General features: G+C 34.9%; 1 protein-coding gene across 1 annotated transcript in view; it reads left to right on the plus strand.

Moving 5' to 3' along the window:
- Positions 1 to 16,451, plus strand: part of LOC140149279 (dedicator of cytokinesis protein 3-like) — a 134,451-nt gene that overhangs the window by 45,049 nt on the left and 72,951 nt on the right. The window contains exons 4-5 of the mRNA XM_072171541.1: positions 1,343 to 1,392; positions 15,821 to 15,917. Coding sequence (XP_072027642.1) covers positions 1,343 to 1,392; positions 15,821 to 15,917 — 147 coding nt within the window. The remainder of the gene's footprint in view (positions 1 to 1,342; positions 1,393 to 15,820; positions 15,918 to 16,451) is intronic.

Consider the following 16,451-nt stretch of genomic DNA (forward strand, 5'->3'; position numbering starts at 1 on the left):
AGGACTCTCAATTTTGCATTCTGTAAGTGTAATTATAATTAAATACTTCAATGTCATTATGACCTTTGCTTGAGAACATGTAGCTTCCTTGTTGTTAAAGATACCTTGTACAGGCAAGCCTATGATGATTACAGTTTGCTTTTTATGACAAAAATAATAAGAAAACAATTTTTTCTTTAGTATTTTCACAACAGAAATGCAGACTTAAACAAGAGAGCTATTTAAAGCTTAAATTATTATCTTTGGTTTAAATATAAATCTGTATAAAAATTACCTTACATATATGTACATGACATTGTCACATACAGCAGTTATGAAATGCATACAAAGAATTAATATTCCATTCATGGTAACGAAATTGAAATTAGTTTATCATTTTACTTCTCTGTTGAAGCAAAGCATCTTTAACGCTAGCTTCCATGTAGGTTTGGTGTGTTTTATTGCGTAGTTCAGATAAGCAGTGCATGTGTATGCTAAAAAAATCAGTATGACATTCACAGCAATACCTTATAATAAGCCCAAATCAGAAAGTGCTGCAAATGTGGTGTAAAATGATGGAAAATCTGATTAGCAAAGCATCAGTCTACCAACCATGCCACCCTTTATATCCAATTTGTTTTTATTGCTGTTTGCACTGTAGACGCTTTGCCCTGATTGTGTTCTAGCGTAGTCGGCACTATGCAGCTAATGCAATGAGGTATGAATACCGCTACAAGGGTTTGCTTGCGCAATCAAATCACCTCCAATGCACCAAATATTGATGAAGAGACATTGCATTTTTGGTTTACTATAATGTGACAATCGTCATGTAGTATTTGTTATGTAAGAGAGAAGGCTTTTACAAGATAGTACTTAGATTAAGACAAACATAGGGATAAAAAACATTACAAATATTAATTGCATCTCAGTTACTGAACATACTGAAATAGATACCCCCTTGTCATTCGTTTGTCGGGACCACAGGCACAACAAAAATAACTCTACATCACTGCAGCCTGGGTACACCCCTTTCTGTGGGGTGGGGGTGTGGGAAGTATGGGCTATGCTGAGGGGCGAGGTTATTAGCGTAAGGAGCAAATGTGTATGTGCAACCCCGATGTGCAACACTTCATGTTTTATGTCATCAAAGGTTCATCAAGGTAGAAACATCTCCTGAATGAAGTAATGAGGCAGATAATGTGTCAAAATTATTCTGTGATTAGCACTCTAGTGACGTGACACATGTTGTCTTATGTTTCATCTAATGCAAATATGAAGAGTCTTGACTTGAGTGTGAATATTTTTGTATTGTTTCAGTTTTAAAGAGACACTAATGTGTTGATTGTAATGTTGTTATTTGCAGGGTATATTTCCAGCGACACATGTACACCTGATACCACCTAGAAAAGACAGGTAAGTCAGCTACGATCCACTCATCTATCAGGGCACAGTTCTATTAACCCCCATACAGTTGTTCATTCATTGAACAACCTTTAAAATTTGGGTACAAAACTCATACTCTGCAACCTAAGGTCAAATCCTGGGGTCAAATCTTGCACTATATGATTGTTTAATTGAGGGTATTGAACTATGCCATTGGGATGAGGCCATTGTGGTCCATAGTGAGTATTCTGTCGGTCCGTGTCACGTCACTTCCGGTTGATGATGTTCGAGTGAAAACAAGTCCCTGATTCGATTTTTGTTGATGATTTCTGTCATTGGTGTTATGTAAATTTCGACGCAAATAGTCAGTGGAAACACACAACCATTTCTAAGTCTTCAGAGTGGAAGAAACTTACTTGATTTACCGTTTATATACTGACAAACTTAAAGTTAAATTCCATGGTCGAGTGTTGTTTTTTCCGAAATTGAATGCCACTCCAGCAACATCGCTATGTAGCCTCCTTCACAATCGGTTTCTGTTGTTCATAACAAACCGTGAGCCACATGCAGTTTGGGCCCGAGACTAGAGATAGCCCGGATGTCCGACCGACAGAATAGACAGTTCAACATCTTCACTATCAGCCAATGGTTGGCCTCATTTCTGAGGGCTAAGTTCATTATCCTCCATCTGTCATAGCTCAGAAGCTGACCTGAAGTCAAAGTATGAGAGTTTGTACCCACCCCATTCAAAGGTCAGTCTGTGGAATAGAAACATATTGGTGTTAAGGGACTTTGTCCTGACAGATGAGGATGAGTGACATCCAAGTGCTTGTCTCTAATTATTAGAGTGAAAGTCACAAGTAAACACTCACACCTCCTGCCCTAAAAACACACCCATGTGTGTGTGTGAATACACTGGCAACCATGGGCATCACACTTTCTTAACGAGTCGTTATTTTCCTTTAATTTCATTGGTTGTTGCCCATGTACAGCTAGGCAGGCTTCCCGTTAGTGTGCGTCATTGCGTCCAGACGCGTATTTTACAAATTTGGACGCAAGTTCACATGGCTAATCAAGTATTTTGCGTCCATGTCACATGCATGTGGGCGCAGAAAAAACTTCGAAATTTCATCATTAATAAATGATAAAAATAAGAAATTTGTATTCTTTTATATTTTTAAGATAATAAAAAGCCCCAAAATTTTGACCCACCTGCTGAGAATTGAAGTAAATTCTGCAATATTTGTAAATGCAACGTCAGGAAATCGTGCACTTTTTGCATGCTTTCCGAACGATCGCTGTTTGATTGTCATTGATTTGTTGACAAGCAAGCTCAACATGTGCCGCTAACGTGCGGTTAATGTTTAATTATTTATCACAACCTGACAATATTCAATTTTTAATATTTTATGTTTATTTTCTCATAAATAATCTAGGTTTCCTTTATTAGTATCATTGTTACGATGAATAAAAGCAATTTTAAAGAAAAAATCCAAACAATAACCCTTTTTCGTATTATTTGTGGCAGAGCGTGTTTTAGCTTTGTAGCATCAACACCACGTTAATTTAAAAAAAAAAATCACGAAGTAAAATTACGAACGAAAATTTGCTCAAGATTGACAGACTTTGCTCATGTTTATGCACCTGTTTTTGACCACGTTTCGGACTAAAACTGACACAGAAATGAGAAAAATTATCATAGCGAATGGAGATGGAATATCACGGCGAAAATGCACTTTTTTAACAATCAACATTTGGCGAGGTGTAGACCCGGGGTCCGGGGTATGTGTGTATCGTAATAAATCGTGAATTTCAGATGGGCGCTTTAAAAAATCTGTCTGGGCGCAAGTTTTTGCAAGCTCGTCAGCAAACTTGCGTCATTACGACGCACATTTTAAAACCTTAACGGGAACCCTGCAGCTAGGTGTGTATTGAAATGCTTGATGAGGTGTATCGCTTGCGTTGTGCGTAAAATACATGTACACAGTGATCTTGTGCATGGGTGCAATATTTTACATTCGCATGTGAAGGATTCAACAGTTGGCCATTGTTGTGAACAGGAGTGACTTGTTGATCTTGATAAAATGGCCATCAAGAATGGACGTAAATTACATGCAAACATGATTTGACGGGTGATTTGTTTAAGAATGAAAATAAAGTATTGTTTTGGGACCTAGGCGTGTTTGCGTGGACCACTTAAAGTAATGCTATCTGATGTGTTATATCAGGCGAGAGACATGGCCAGGTCCCAAGTTAATACTGTATTCTCTAAATAGAATTTTTACTATCAAACTGCTAAGTAAAGGATTGCTAAGTAGTGCTATTGCAAAATTGCTTTAGTTATGAAAAATGAGTGCATAGGAATAAGGATTACCAAGAATTGTTATTAAAATAGCCAAGTAGCTAGAATCCATTTTAATTATGTCCTTGGCTGAATAGACATTATCTGTAGAGGCTTGTTAATAGAAAACACGCAACACGTACAGTGTAACTCTTTTAGTGAACTATAGTTTCAAGTGAAATTGATAAGTCTTATATATATGGAATCATCAGAATTGTATTTCATTATACTATGTTGCCGCTCAGCTTGTTTACATTCACTTAAAATATAGGATTTGTTGCGCAAAATGCAAATATTCTTTTCAAAGTAATTAAATCTAACTAACGAAAATAGAATTGTGTGGTAGAGTTGTCAAATGGGAAGTGGATGTTTTTATCAAGTTAGTGCCAGCTAACTACATCTATAGACCAATTACGGCGCAAGGCAATTCAGTATGTGCTCCAGTTAACATGTCTTGTGATGGTACATCCATATTTTCTTAATGGCAATGTTCTTAAGAAGCGAGTAAATTATGTGTGATGATAACACCTTGGTAGGATTTTAACTGAAATACACATAAAGACACACAAGGGCAGTCAGATGGAAGCAGCCATATTTGTCCAATTTTAAATCATTTAACTACAGTGTACTTTTAAATATTAATACATTAATTTGATAGTATATGAACCAAGGAAACATTTATATTTCTATGGGTCTTGCTGTTCTTGGGTTGAGGCCAATAATGTATCAAAATGATAGTTTTGGGCCTTTTTCCCTTCCAGAGAAAAAATCATGCACATGATGACTCTCTTTATATCAAGCCTTGGGTTCTCCTTTGTAGAATCCATCTCATTCCTCTTGTGGGTCAGCTTTATTTGTCTCACCTTTATTTGTCTCAACAATTGAGTGCAAACACCACTTGGTCATGCTCCCCTCCAAATAAATGATTCTGTCTCAGTAATTTTGCATCAAAGGTGACATTAAGTATACTGTTTGGTAAATGACAACAAATTGGGTGAAATACCAAATGCTTGAAGAGTAATACCACATACTAAAGAACTCAGCGGATATACATGTTTGTAAATCTCAAATTTAACTCACATGATCTGTACCAAAACATGCTAAGACTTATATAAAAAGAGTATTTTTTATCATTTTACACTAAATGTTATCAATTTTGTAGCTCGCATCAAATGATACAGTGTGTTGAAAGCACACAATCACTATATAATTCATCCTCAAATCATGCATATATAATTCAGGTATCTGTTGTGTACTAGGGTATGGGTCTCAAATGGTAAAACACAATATCACAGTGACTTTAAGGGATCTAAAATGAGCGTTTATTGCGTTTCGACAGTATTTTTTGTGGCACATGAGAGCACCTCAGACCTATCGAATTGTATTCTGAATCTGAAGCATGTCTTTCTGATATCAAATAATTTTCATTTTTTGAAAATCACAATATAATACAAATTTTATGACAAATTATAAAAATTTGATATTTTTCAAATTTTTGATATATAACAGTCCTCAAGTAAATTATATAAATCAAATGACATATTCTTAAAGTCTATGTAGCAGGGAGGAAAAGCCGACGGTCAATTGAAAATTTTGACCTTTCATATTGAAGATATGGATTTTTTTCCAAAAAGACCTAATTTTTTTGGGGTGTTTTGGGAAAAAAAATCCATATCTTCAATACGAAAGGTCAAAATTTTCAATTGATCGTCGGCTTTTCATCCCACCTACATACACTTTAAGTATAAATCATCAGAATTATAAAGTTTACTTCAAGTACTGTTAAATATCAAAAATATCAATTTTTAATGATTTGCCATAAAATGTGTATTAAATTGCAAATTTCAAAAAATCAAAATTATTTGATATCAGAATGACATTCTTCGTATTCAGAATGCAATTCGATATGTCTGATGTGCTATAATGTCCCAAAATAAATACTGTCCAAACGTTCATACCCCAGCCCTTAATGTAGGAACATTGTAGGAAGGCAATATGAACAAACTAATTATTATTATATTTTATATCAAGCTTATCTTGGCATTAACAGCTGAAATTGGGGAGATAATTCACCCTTCTACAGACTCAAACTAGCTTTACATATTGGAATTAAACTGTAAAAGCAGCCACTATTGAAGAGAATTTATTAAGCAATTAAATGTGATTAAATTATGATGCAAAGCATGATTCAGAGAGATTCAGAAAAATAAAATTTCTAATTGATGAGTTCTTGGATATTTGTTAATATTGGCATCTTTTATAATAAATCAGCCAACTCTGTGGATGAAAATTCATAGTCATGACTTTCAAATCCTCCATCTAGTTTATGCCTAGTGACCACAGCAGCTAAGCAGGCTTACCCATGATGCATTGGTGCAGCACACATGGAATCGTTGCGATACTTTGATAACCATTTATCTCAAGCTCCTATTCAAAGCAGTTGCCTTATTTTTTCAACACTTCAAGGGGCATTTTCTGATTCTAGCATCCTCATTTTAGGGTATGCTTCAATAGATATCCATTAAAAAATTTGAGGTGATTTGGACATTGAATTTTTGTGTATTGTAGTCCCCTTAGGCCACTGTATTTTAATTACAGAAAGTACAAATTAGGTGATGACTTTTGTCAAACCAATTAATGCAACATAGGTTATGTACACAAACATTGTAGTCCCAGGTTTCTGATAATCCCAGGTTTCTGATGGTATAAAAATGTCAAGTTTTTTTTATTTAAAAGTGGAGTGATGATGCTGCTCATTAAATATTCATGAACCCAACACGTCACAAACACATGGTCTTATTCGGCCGATCAGAATCGTTGCAATTGACCCGACATGGTTTTATGAATGAATTTTTGACCTTACTGGGCTCAGACATATGCATATTTATTGATTTTGTAATATTCAAGATGGCTGCTCAGCTATGGCGAAAACAGAATGAAAATCAATGGTTCTGTTCGGAAAATATTGCCGTTTGAAAATTGACTTTTTTCTGGCATCAAACGAGCAAAAATTTCGATGACTGAAGATACTCAAATTTCATTTATCTGTAATTTTGGTTATAATTTTTTGTTGGACATGGAATATTTTTTCTGACTTGGCTGGAAGCTTATTTCAAGTGGTCATGATGGATTTTACTGCGGAGGTTGCAGCTTTTCAACAGAGACGGACAATATGCACGAGCTGTTTTTTACCAAATTTTACAAAAATTTCACCGATCCTACGCACACGATTCGTCAGTTCTGTGCATGTGATGTCATGCAGTGGGTGCGTGGGGCAGTGCTAGGGAATTTGCATAATTTTAACTTGGTAAGAAGTTTGATTGTGTGTCGACTGCAGACAACAAGTTTCAATTTTTTTAAATTAAAAAATGACAGAATTGTAACTTTTCATGACCATATTTAGAATTAAATCAGCATGAAAAATGCATTAAAATGAGTACAAACAAGCCTAGTATTGGTTCAGTGGTTCTTAAGATAACTCTAGTTATTTTGAGAAAATGTTATGTTGAAGGCTGTGGCTAGCATGCAGGTCATTAAATGTTACATGCCCACTGTTTATAGAGGCATTGGAGTGATGCATGATGGGAGGGACATTTCTGTACTGTGCCTAGTGACCTTTGCTGGTGTGTTTGCTGTCATTGACAATCAGGTAACCACCTTCCCATGTCATCATATGATATTCACAACATGTACGCCAGGTTTCCCACTCAGGTTTACCCATCTATACTATGGTCACCAGGGAATACACATAATGCTACTTATTGCCAGTAAAAGTCGCTCTTGTATGACAAGAGGGAATCAGTGGATTACCCGACAACAAAAAGAGCGAGCATAAGAGGTAGCTGTCTAGGTAGGGGACTAAATGGGAGGGGGAAATGCAGGGGTAAATGATGATGAGGAAATAACATTGTATGGCATTCTCTTGTGATTTGTAAGGTATGTATTAAAAACAGTATGATGATAAGCATGCCAAGCACAATTTACTAAATGCATGATTTATATGCAGATATACTCTGTGAACAGTATGGAGGAAAAGACCAAAAATGCATCATGCTTTTAAAGGAAGGTGACCCGATGTATTTGGAAAATCAAAAATGTTGTCCCTTTCATGCATTCATGCAAAAAGAACACATAAATACTTATTGTAAATATGACTTATTCCTTATGGAATTACTGACAGTTATACAGCATGATACTGGTAGTCTATAGTGTTTTTATTAAGGTTGGTCTGAACCCTGGAATTATGGAAACTTTCGGGCCTCATAACTTCGAAATTGTTGGTCTAAAGTATATAAAAGTATACATATTTAGAATGGCAAAGACTTGATAAGTTCATCTGTGAGGTCAAATTTAGGCCAAAATGGCACTTTTGGCCCAAAATCCCAAAAATAACGGTTTTGGCCCACTTCTTTTGTGCACGTAACAAAAAAATTCTTGGAGCCAAAAGTTTTTTTGAAACTAATTTTTAAAAACTAGATCAAAATATCTAGGACCCGTTTTTTCATTTTTTTGAATTTTGACCAATTTCACCAAAAATATTTGAAATTTGTGCCAAAATCGGGCTTTTTTATGATTTTTTTGAAAAATCGGCATTTTTTGACCATTTTTGGTGCAAATTTCTCAAAGTTAGTCGAAATTCAAAAAAATGAAAAAACGGGTCCCAGATATTTTGATCTAGTTTTAAAATTAGTTTCAAAAAAAATTTTGGCTCAAGAATTTTTTTGTTACGGTGCACAAAAAAGAAGTGGGCCAAAACCATTATTTGGGGATTTTGGGCCAAAAGTGCCATTTTGGCCCAAATTTGACCTCTCAGATGAACTTATCAAGTCTTTGCCATTCTAAATATGTATACTTTTATATACTTTAGACCAACAATTTAGAAGTTATGAGGCCCAAAGTTTCCATAATTCCAGGGTTCAGACCAACCTTAAGGATGATCATCATGATCATGTAATATATTGATATCAAATGAAATACCCTATTTTTCTCATTAACATATTGAAATTAGGAGTTTCAAATCGGTGTATTTTCGAAGATTATATCAAAAAATGTTGAATTAGTCTTATTACTCATGGTATACCACAGTCGACACTAATTTGACAGTTTTTTGATGATTTGTTTCGGAAATATACTGCTGTGAAATGCTTAATTTCAATATATTAAAAAGAAAAATACATGAGCTTTCAGCTGATATAAAAATATGCATTTTGATGAATTTAAGTGGGGGATGAGGCTGTCAATCACCTTAAAGTTTTGCATCAGTTATTTTACAGACTGTTTGACTGAAGCAAAAAGATTGTCTCAAAATCCCACTGGCATATAGCTCAGTAGAATCAAGATTGTCATGCAGCTCACATGCCTTTTTCTCCGGAATAGGATAAAATGGACACATTCTGATGCAGGGGAAATGAAGAAGGGGGTAATAGTGAGCCTATAAACACAAATCTAAAACTAATCCAGTGTAGCTCATAGCTAGACTTTTATTTATTTGAAGCAAGCAGCAGGATGAAATTGTTGCCAAGCATTTACATTGTCATGTATAGGCTGTGTAGTATGTTACCTGAATAATCATGCACTAAATGTTTAGGAAGGAGACTATAGTCTGTGGCTTCGTTGCTTCTAACAATAGGTGCGTTCTCATTTTGTGATTTCAATAAATCAAAATTGACTATGTACGGTGGGCTGTCTGGATGACAGGGAGGGGGGGTGAGAGAGTGACAGTGTGATTGTGTGTGAGTAGGTGCCTGTGCATTTGTAAATACCTGAAATGAGGACCTACATATATGGAATCACACATTACAAACGAGGACACACCTCCAACCGTGGATGTCCTCTGGCTGCTGGATATTACCAGGACATCTGTAAAAATGCATATAAAATGGGTCCACCTATAGAGGGTATGTGCTATGGAGTGGTCTGGTGTATGTGTGTGTGAGGCCCACGGTTTGTGGATTAAGAAGGGGTACAAATGTATGCATAATGAGGTCCTCGTTTGGAGCTATTTACAAGTAGGTGTGTGTGTGAGAGAGATAGAGAAGTTGATGCATTTGTTTACAAGTGTATGGGGGAGGAGAAAGGCTTGTTTCATTGATTGGTATGTCCCATTGATTCTCGACAAACTGCTGAGAATAACAAGCGAAGGTTTCTTTTTTGCTTTGTTCTTGTTTTTTGTCTTTGTTCCTTTTGAGATTTTTCTTTCTTCATGTGTATTTGTTAGCTAGCTGATGTGTGTGGAAAGAAAATTTATGTTGGAGAGTACAAATTTGTTAGGCATTAGTTCTGCCTGCCTCATACGGTACTCATCACTTGTCTATATCGGCCAGCAATTATGTGTTAGCAGTCAGACTACATGATTTGCCAGCCAGCCAGCCAACCAACCCAATGGAATGGACAACTACTTGCACTAATTGAATAATTTACTGAGAACAAGACAAGACAAGGAGATGATCACACTAGGGCAGGCACCTATGTCAACATCTCTTGAAGTCATATGTTTAGTATTAACTTTGAGTTGAAAAATGATTCATAGTTTTGGTTGGCTGTTAGCCATTATTGGACTTGTCATGATACTTTGAACTTGTTTTACATGTGTAATTTGGCAATTGCCAAGCATGATTATGTTTAGTTCTCTCTGTAAGCACAATATCCTGCTTGTTTCACTTTGGTTGCACTTTGCAATTGGATGTTATAATAATTTATACATTGTAGGGGCTTAATTGTGCAATCGATTATAACTTCATAATAATTCATGCTAAAGTTTGTTCTGCTTATGATAGGTGAAAAAAAAAAGGTTCGTCTCAAAGCTGTAAAATCTCACGATTTGACAAAAAACAAATCGAAATTTTTTTATTTAAAAAAAAAAAAAAAATTTATAGTTTTTTCCAGAAAAAATCGGCGAAAATCAGACTTTTTTCTCAAAATACCATGAAAAAAGTCAGGAATAAAAAAAAAAAAAAAATCGCATTTCGCATTTGTTTTTAAATTTCTCGTGAGCTTTGAGACAAACCATTTTTTTTTTTTGGCCTAATAGGTGAAAAATTAGACTCATATCATCGTGTATTGAGTATCTGCTGCAAATTTTCTATGGTTCACACTTTTGTCAAAGTGAAACCTTCCTCAACTGTGAGGTTTGTTGCTGTCACTTTGACAATAGTGTGAACCATAGAAATATATGTACCGTGGATATCATTGGTTAATCACTAACAATTACTCAGTTAAGTTGGCTGTGTTATCTCCTGATATTAAATAATAAATAAGTATGTTCAGCTTATAAGAGGCAAAAAAACAGACTTTTAAAAACATTGTGTATTGAGTATCTGCTGTAAATTTTCTATGGTTCACACTTTTATCAAAGTGAAACTCTGTCCTCCCTCAACTCTGAGGTTTCAAATTATTGAATTGTTGCTGTCACTTTGACAATAGTGTGAACCATAGAAATGTATGTAAATTGGGTATAATTGGTTAACCACTAACAATTACTCAGTTAATTTGTTTGTTGTCATCTCCTGATATTAAAGTGAAACATATTTCTATAAAACAGTATTATTTTCTTCATCTGATTCTATATAGTAAGGGGCTGTGTGTGATATTTATGTGTTGTAGGGGAGAGTAAAATTGGGGGACAAGAATTTTTTGGGAAGCCAAAAAAGGTGGGGCAAACAATTTTGTTGGTCAAAAGGGGAAGGGGATACAATTTTTGGCACCCATATGCGGGCCCCTTTTAAAATACACTATAAAAAGGCTTAGGAAACTGGTACAGAAACATTCTAATGTGCAAAATTTCCTGCTCGCTATGCTCGCAAAAGATATATAGACCATTTAAAGTTTGCAAATTGGGTTCCCAGAAATTTGGCATATAATGAAGGATGACAAAGTTTTTTGGCAGACTGTGAGCGGGGAAAGGATTTTTTGGCAGGGTGAGAAGGGGGCAAACAAATTTTGTCATACTGTTTGGAAATTTTACTCTCTGGATCATAATGTTGCACAACCCCTAACTATTGCAATTAGCTAGCTCAGGATGTTTTTTCTCTATTTAGTATCAAGGGTCCAATCATATAGATGCCTACCTATAGATCAGATGTCTGAAGCCAGGCAGCTATACACAATTATTGCTCACCAGTCATGTGGAAAAATGCTTCTCAAAACATGCCCTAATTCATTGATGGAACCACTTAGTAATGTGCTTTGACAAAAATAATAATTGTGTCAATTTTCAAAGCTCATAAATCCATTATTGCATAGCTTTTAACACTGACTTGACTTATTACTGTCTTTTGCACAGGACTGGAAAGGGAAAAAACATGCTGTCAATAGCCAGCTATGATCTCTAGCTACAACACTTCAGTTAAAGCCCATTGGGTCTCATGTAAAAAATGTGTTAACTATAATAGCCTACATATATATATCTGGAAGCAATTGAGATCATTGCACTAGACTAGGGTTTGTGTTGTTTCAGTGGAATCTGTTTAGGGATTTTCAATTAGCATACAGCAGGTATGACAACATTAAATGTCTAGAGTGCAGTTTGAGGGTGTAATGTTCGGATTGATAAATATCACATTGCGTAATTGGTGTCAAATTAATGGTGACAGGTTGTGTAGAAGTAGGCTAATTAGATTGATAAATGTGTGCTGGGGTTCTTGAGTAATTATAGAAATGCAAAATTACAACCATCAAATTGGAATGTTTTAGAACATTTGTTAAACAAAATTTACAGCTACATAACTGCAAAATGGAAACATTAAGAGGGTACTACACCCCTGATTATTGTTTGACTAAATTGCATTTTTCTCAAAAATAACTACACACTGGTAGCAAAAGTTATGTATATTATAGGGGCAAGGAATCCAATTACTTCACTGAAATTTCAGCGATTCAAAACAAGTGGTTCATGATATGTGTTAAGAAATGAGTTACATTCTAGCTTTACCTCTTTTCTTATCATATATAACGTACCGCTTGTCTTGATTCAATGAAATTCCAGTGTAGTAACTGGATTCCTTGCCTCTATAATATACATAACTTTTGTTACCGGTGTGTTATTACCGTACTGACGCGAGTATAGTCCCACCTTCGAGTAAAGTCCCACCCCCAAATTTTCGAAAAATTTCAGAAATTAAAAAAATATATATATATATTTTTTTTTTAAGTTATTCGGCTTTGGAGTGTCCCAGGACCTAGACCTAAATGCTAGGATCATTCATGGTTGATTACCATGTGTTATGGTGTGTTATTACCGTACTGACGCGAGTATAGTCCACCTTCGAGTAAAGTCCCACCCCCAAATTTTCGAAAAAAAAAAATATATATATATATATATTTTTTTTTTTTTAAGATATTCGGCTTTGGGTGTCCCAGGACCTAGACCTAAATGCTAGGATCATTCATGGTTGACCTAAAAAATAAAAATAAAATAAAAATTTTCAAGATGTTTTGTATTTTGAATATGAAAATTGATAATATGTATTCATGTCATACTCTATTAATGATTTCAAAATGCAATGCATTTTGAAATCATTAATAAGTATGACATGAATACATATTATCAATTTTCATATTCAAAATACAAAACATCTTGAAAATTTTTATTTTTATTTTTATTTTTTTAGGTCAACCATGAATGATCCTAGCATTTAGGTCTAGGTCCTGGGACACTACAAAACCGAAAAAATAAAAAACTCCACTGCAGCAACACTCCAGGTATTAGGTTTGTATAAATGTGTGTTGTTAAATGAGTGATCATTAAATTGCATTTGGAATTTTCAAACATACTGCACATTATAGAATAACAATATTATTGTATGTTCATGGCAGTCATCCATAACAAGTTGCTAAGATGAGCTAGATACACCTACCATCAGTAGTGGATGGATGTGAAATAATATCCTAGATATAATGGATATAGCAGGTGTGATACATAATTGTAAGTAATATCTCCTGGATTATGCACTCAATTCTGGAGGTGGAACACAATATACTTGAGCCACCTGATACTTTGTCAAAATTAGCTCAGAAACTCAGCTTTTGTATTCCAATTTATGTGTGAAATGTGAGAAATTAATCAGCACCTACCTGCTTATATTTATGAAGAAAGATATGCCAAGTATTTTTGTTTTGTATCACTTCCATGTGGTACATAGAGGTTTTTAATGGCAAGCATTTTGTATGCATCTCCCTGTGGCCTAGCTGATAAGTGCCCCATTTTTTATACGTATCAGATTCCAACCACTAGAGTTTGTTTTGAAGCGGCATTTTGTAATTAAAGGTATATAGTTTGAAGGGTTCACCGGATTTTGCCTGGCACAATTATTGATACTATCTTCTCTCAAATGTATATATTTGATCCACTGACAATTTTAAGGAAGGGATTGTAATATCTGGCATGCCAAATGTGAATTGAAGTTGAACACAATTCTTTTGGTGTCACATACCTTGTTTTCTATAATGTTTTCTAAACATTGGTTGGGGAAGCACATTATTGGGAATAGTACCACCTTAGGCCAGCAAGCTGCTATTTGACTAACCTAATTGCAATGAAGGAAACAGCTTTAATTTAAAAAGTTGCCATTTCTGATTGGTCTCAAATGTATCTTAACTTAAGAACCACAATTATATATTTAAAAACTGACATCCTTCAATCATTTTTAAGTTACTGCCTTCTGCAAATAAGTTGTTGTTACTTGCAAAAACAGCTGCAACTGTAGAAAGCATGGCTGTATTAACCCTCCAAATAGCCTTAATGCTCTATGTGCTAGTCATAGGCTTTAACTTAAAAAGTCACACAAGTTTTCAGATATTTTTTCAAAATATCAGGAGATAAGATCCACTGAACCAAAACTAGGCTTGTTTGTACTCATTTTAATGCATTTCTCATGCTGATTTAAAATATGGTCATGAAAATTTACAATGAAATTTGTGAATTAAAGAAAAATAAAATTGAAACTTGTCGTCTGCAGTCAACACCCGTGTGGAGAGGGGTAATGGTGTGCAGTTAGTATTACCTGTGAATCCAAATGTATGCAAAAAAAAGATGAGGTTGTGACACTTCAAATGAATAAAACATCACCAGGCATGTGTGGATAATTAGACTTCTGCGTTACAAACCGTCTGTAATCACTGAAGCTTATAGTGCAATTATTGCCATACCAAGTGGTACATGAACTCAACTGACAGTGAAACAAATTGACAAAGTAAAATGCCTTTTGACTGTTTGTTTTTATCAATAATTCATAGGTCACATCACTGTAGCATAACATTTTGTCTTACTCAAATAATTATGTTCATTGTATGGTTGGAAAGGTGGAATGAATGTTAGCTGATAAAATACAATCAGTGATGTTTTCCCTTCATGACATTCTGTTATTTTGATGTCTAATTTCTCTGCAAGTTTATTTAGATGACAGACTTTATGACAGGTTTCATGCTAGACACTTTTTAAATGTAAAAACAAAATATACTCTCTCATAAGAGATCATAACATAACATAACCATAGGTATTCCAGAAAGGTTATCAAAGCCAAGGTATTCATGCATATTTTATTCCATTTCTAGCCAGAAAAAGAGGAAGTGAATGTTTGGACAGATACCAATATTGAAAGTCAGTCAGTTGCACTTAGTATACTTTGAATTTATGCAAGTTACAAGAGTTTTACAAACCATTTTATGAATGTACAATTTTTGAAAGATTTTGCTAAAAAAAGAGGTTTATCTTTATTATGAAGTAAAATAAAACAAACAATCATACAAACAAAGGTATGGTTCAGTGGTGCCAAACTTGCAAGTATATTCAAAAGTTTTTTTTTTCAAATGTTAACACTGTAATCAATATCAGCAAATCTTTCTGATGTTGTTTTGCAGACAGTAATTGGGCTATTCCATTTGAAATCCATACACCCCCTATGGAAGACATAACCTTAATCTTCCACACAGGGAGTGTGAATTTCAAATTGGGTTACCTGAATGGGTGATTCCATTTGACATATACACCCATCTGTGTAGAAGAATAAGGTCTTGTCTTTCATAGGGGGTGTATGGATTTCAACTGGAATAGCCCATTTTATCACCACAGAATGAATATTTCTCAATTTCATGCTATTATCTTTGTTGTTGTTTTTTCAGCCTAAAGAACCTGTCCCCAGACGGTGGCTCACCAATAACACAGGTAGTATCTGTGGTACTCAAAGAATGGAATGCTATACTCAAAACCAAATTCTTGGTAAGTTGGCATAGGTGATACCATAGACTAATACAGACTATTTTCCAACAGTCAAAGTCCCTGTGCATTGTATGCTGTGAATTCTTGCATATTCATGAGGGCCCGATTGTTTGATCGTGTGTATCTAACGATCATGCCAGCATTGTGTGCCTTCGCATCTTCACGTTTACACAAAAGACTGTAAAAATATGCGGTATGTGTGTGGCAGTTTCATCTGTCGCATACATGCCATGGAATGATCGGCACTTATTATTGGATGATGCTGGGACTGTTTGGAGCTCATCTATAATTCTAGGGTTAAGACCAACCTTAAATAGATTCTCAAGTGAACATAGGTTACATTTTTTCCCCTTGTGGATACAAATTGTAAATTTTTGGTGATTTTTGTCCAAATTTTCTTCATTTTTTTTCAATCAACCACATATGATTGCAGTACGTACGTTGGAACTTTATTGACTCACACAGTAACAAAAACCGAATAATTCTCACCTAATACAAGCTGATCATAGTATACATGTTAGTCAAGGGACTCTC

Source organism: Amphiura filiformis, chromosome 3 (assembly GCF_039555335.1).
Source record: "Amphiura filiformis chromosome 3, Afil_fr2py, whole genome shotgun sequence".
Taxonomy (NCBI): domain Eukaryota; kingdom Metazoa; phylum Echinodermata; class Ophiuroidea; order Amphilepidida; family Amphiuridae; genus Amphiura; species Amphiura filiformis.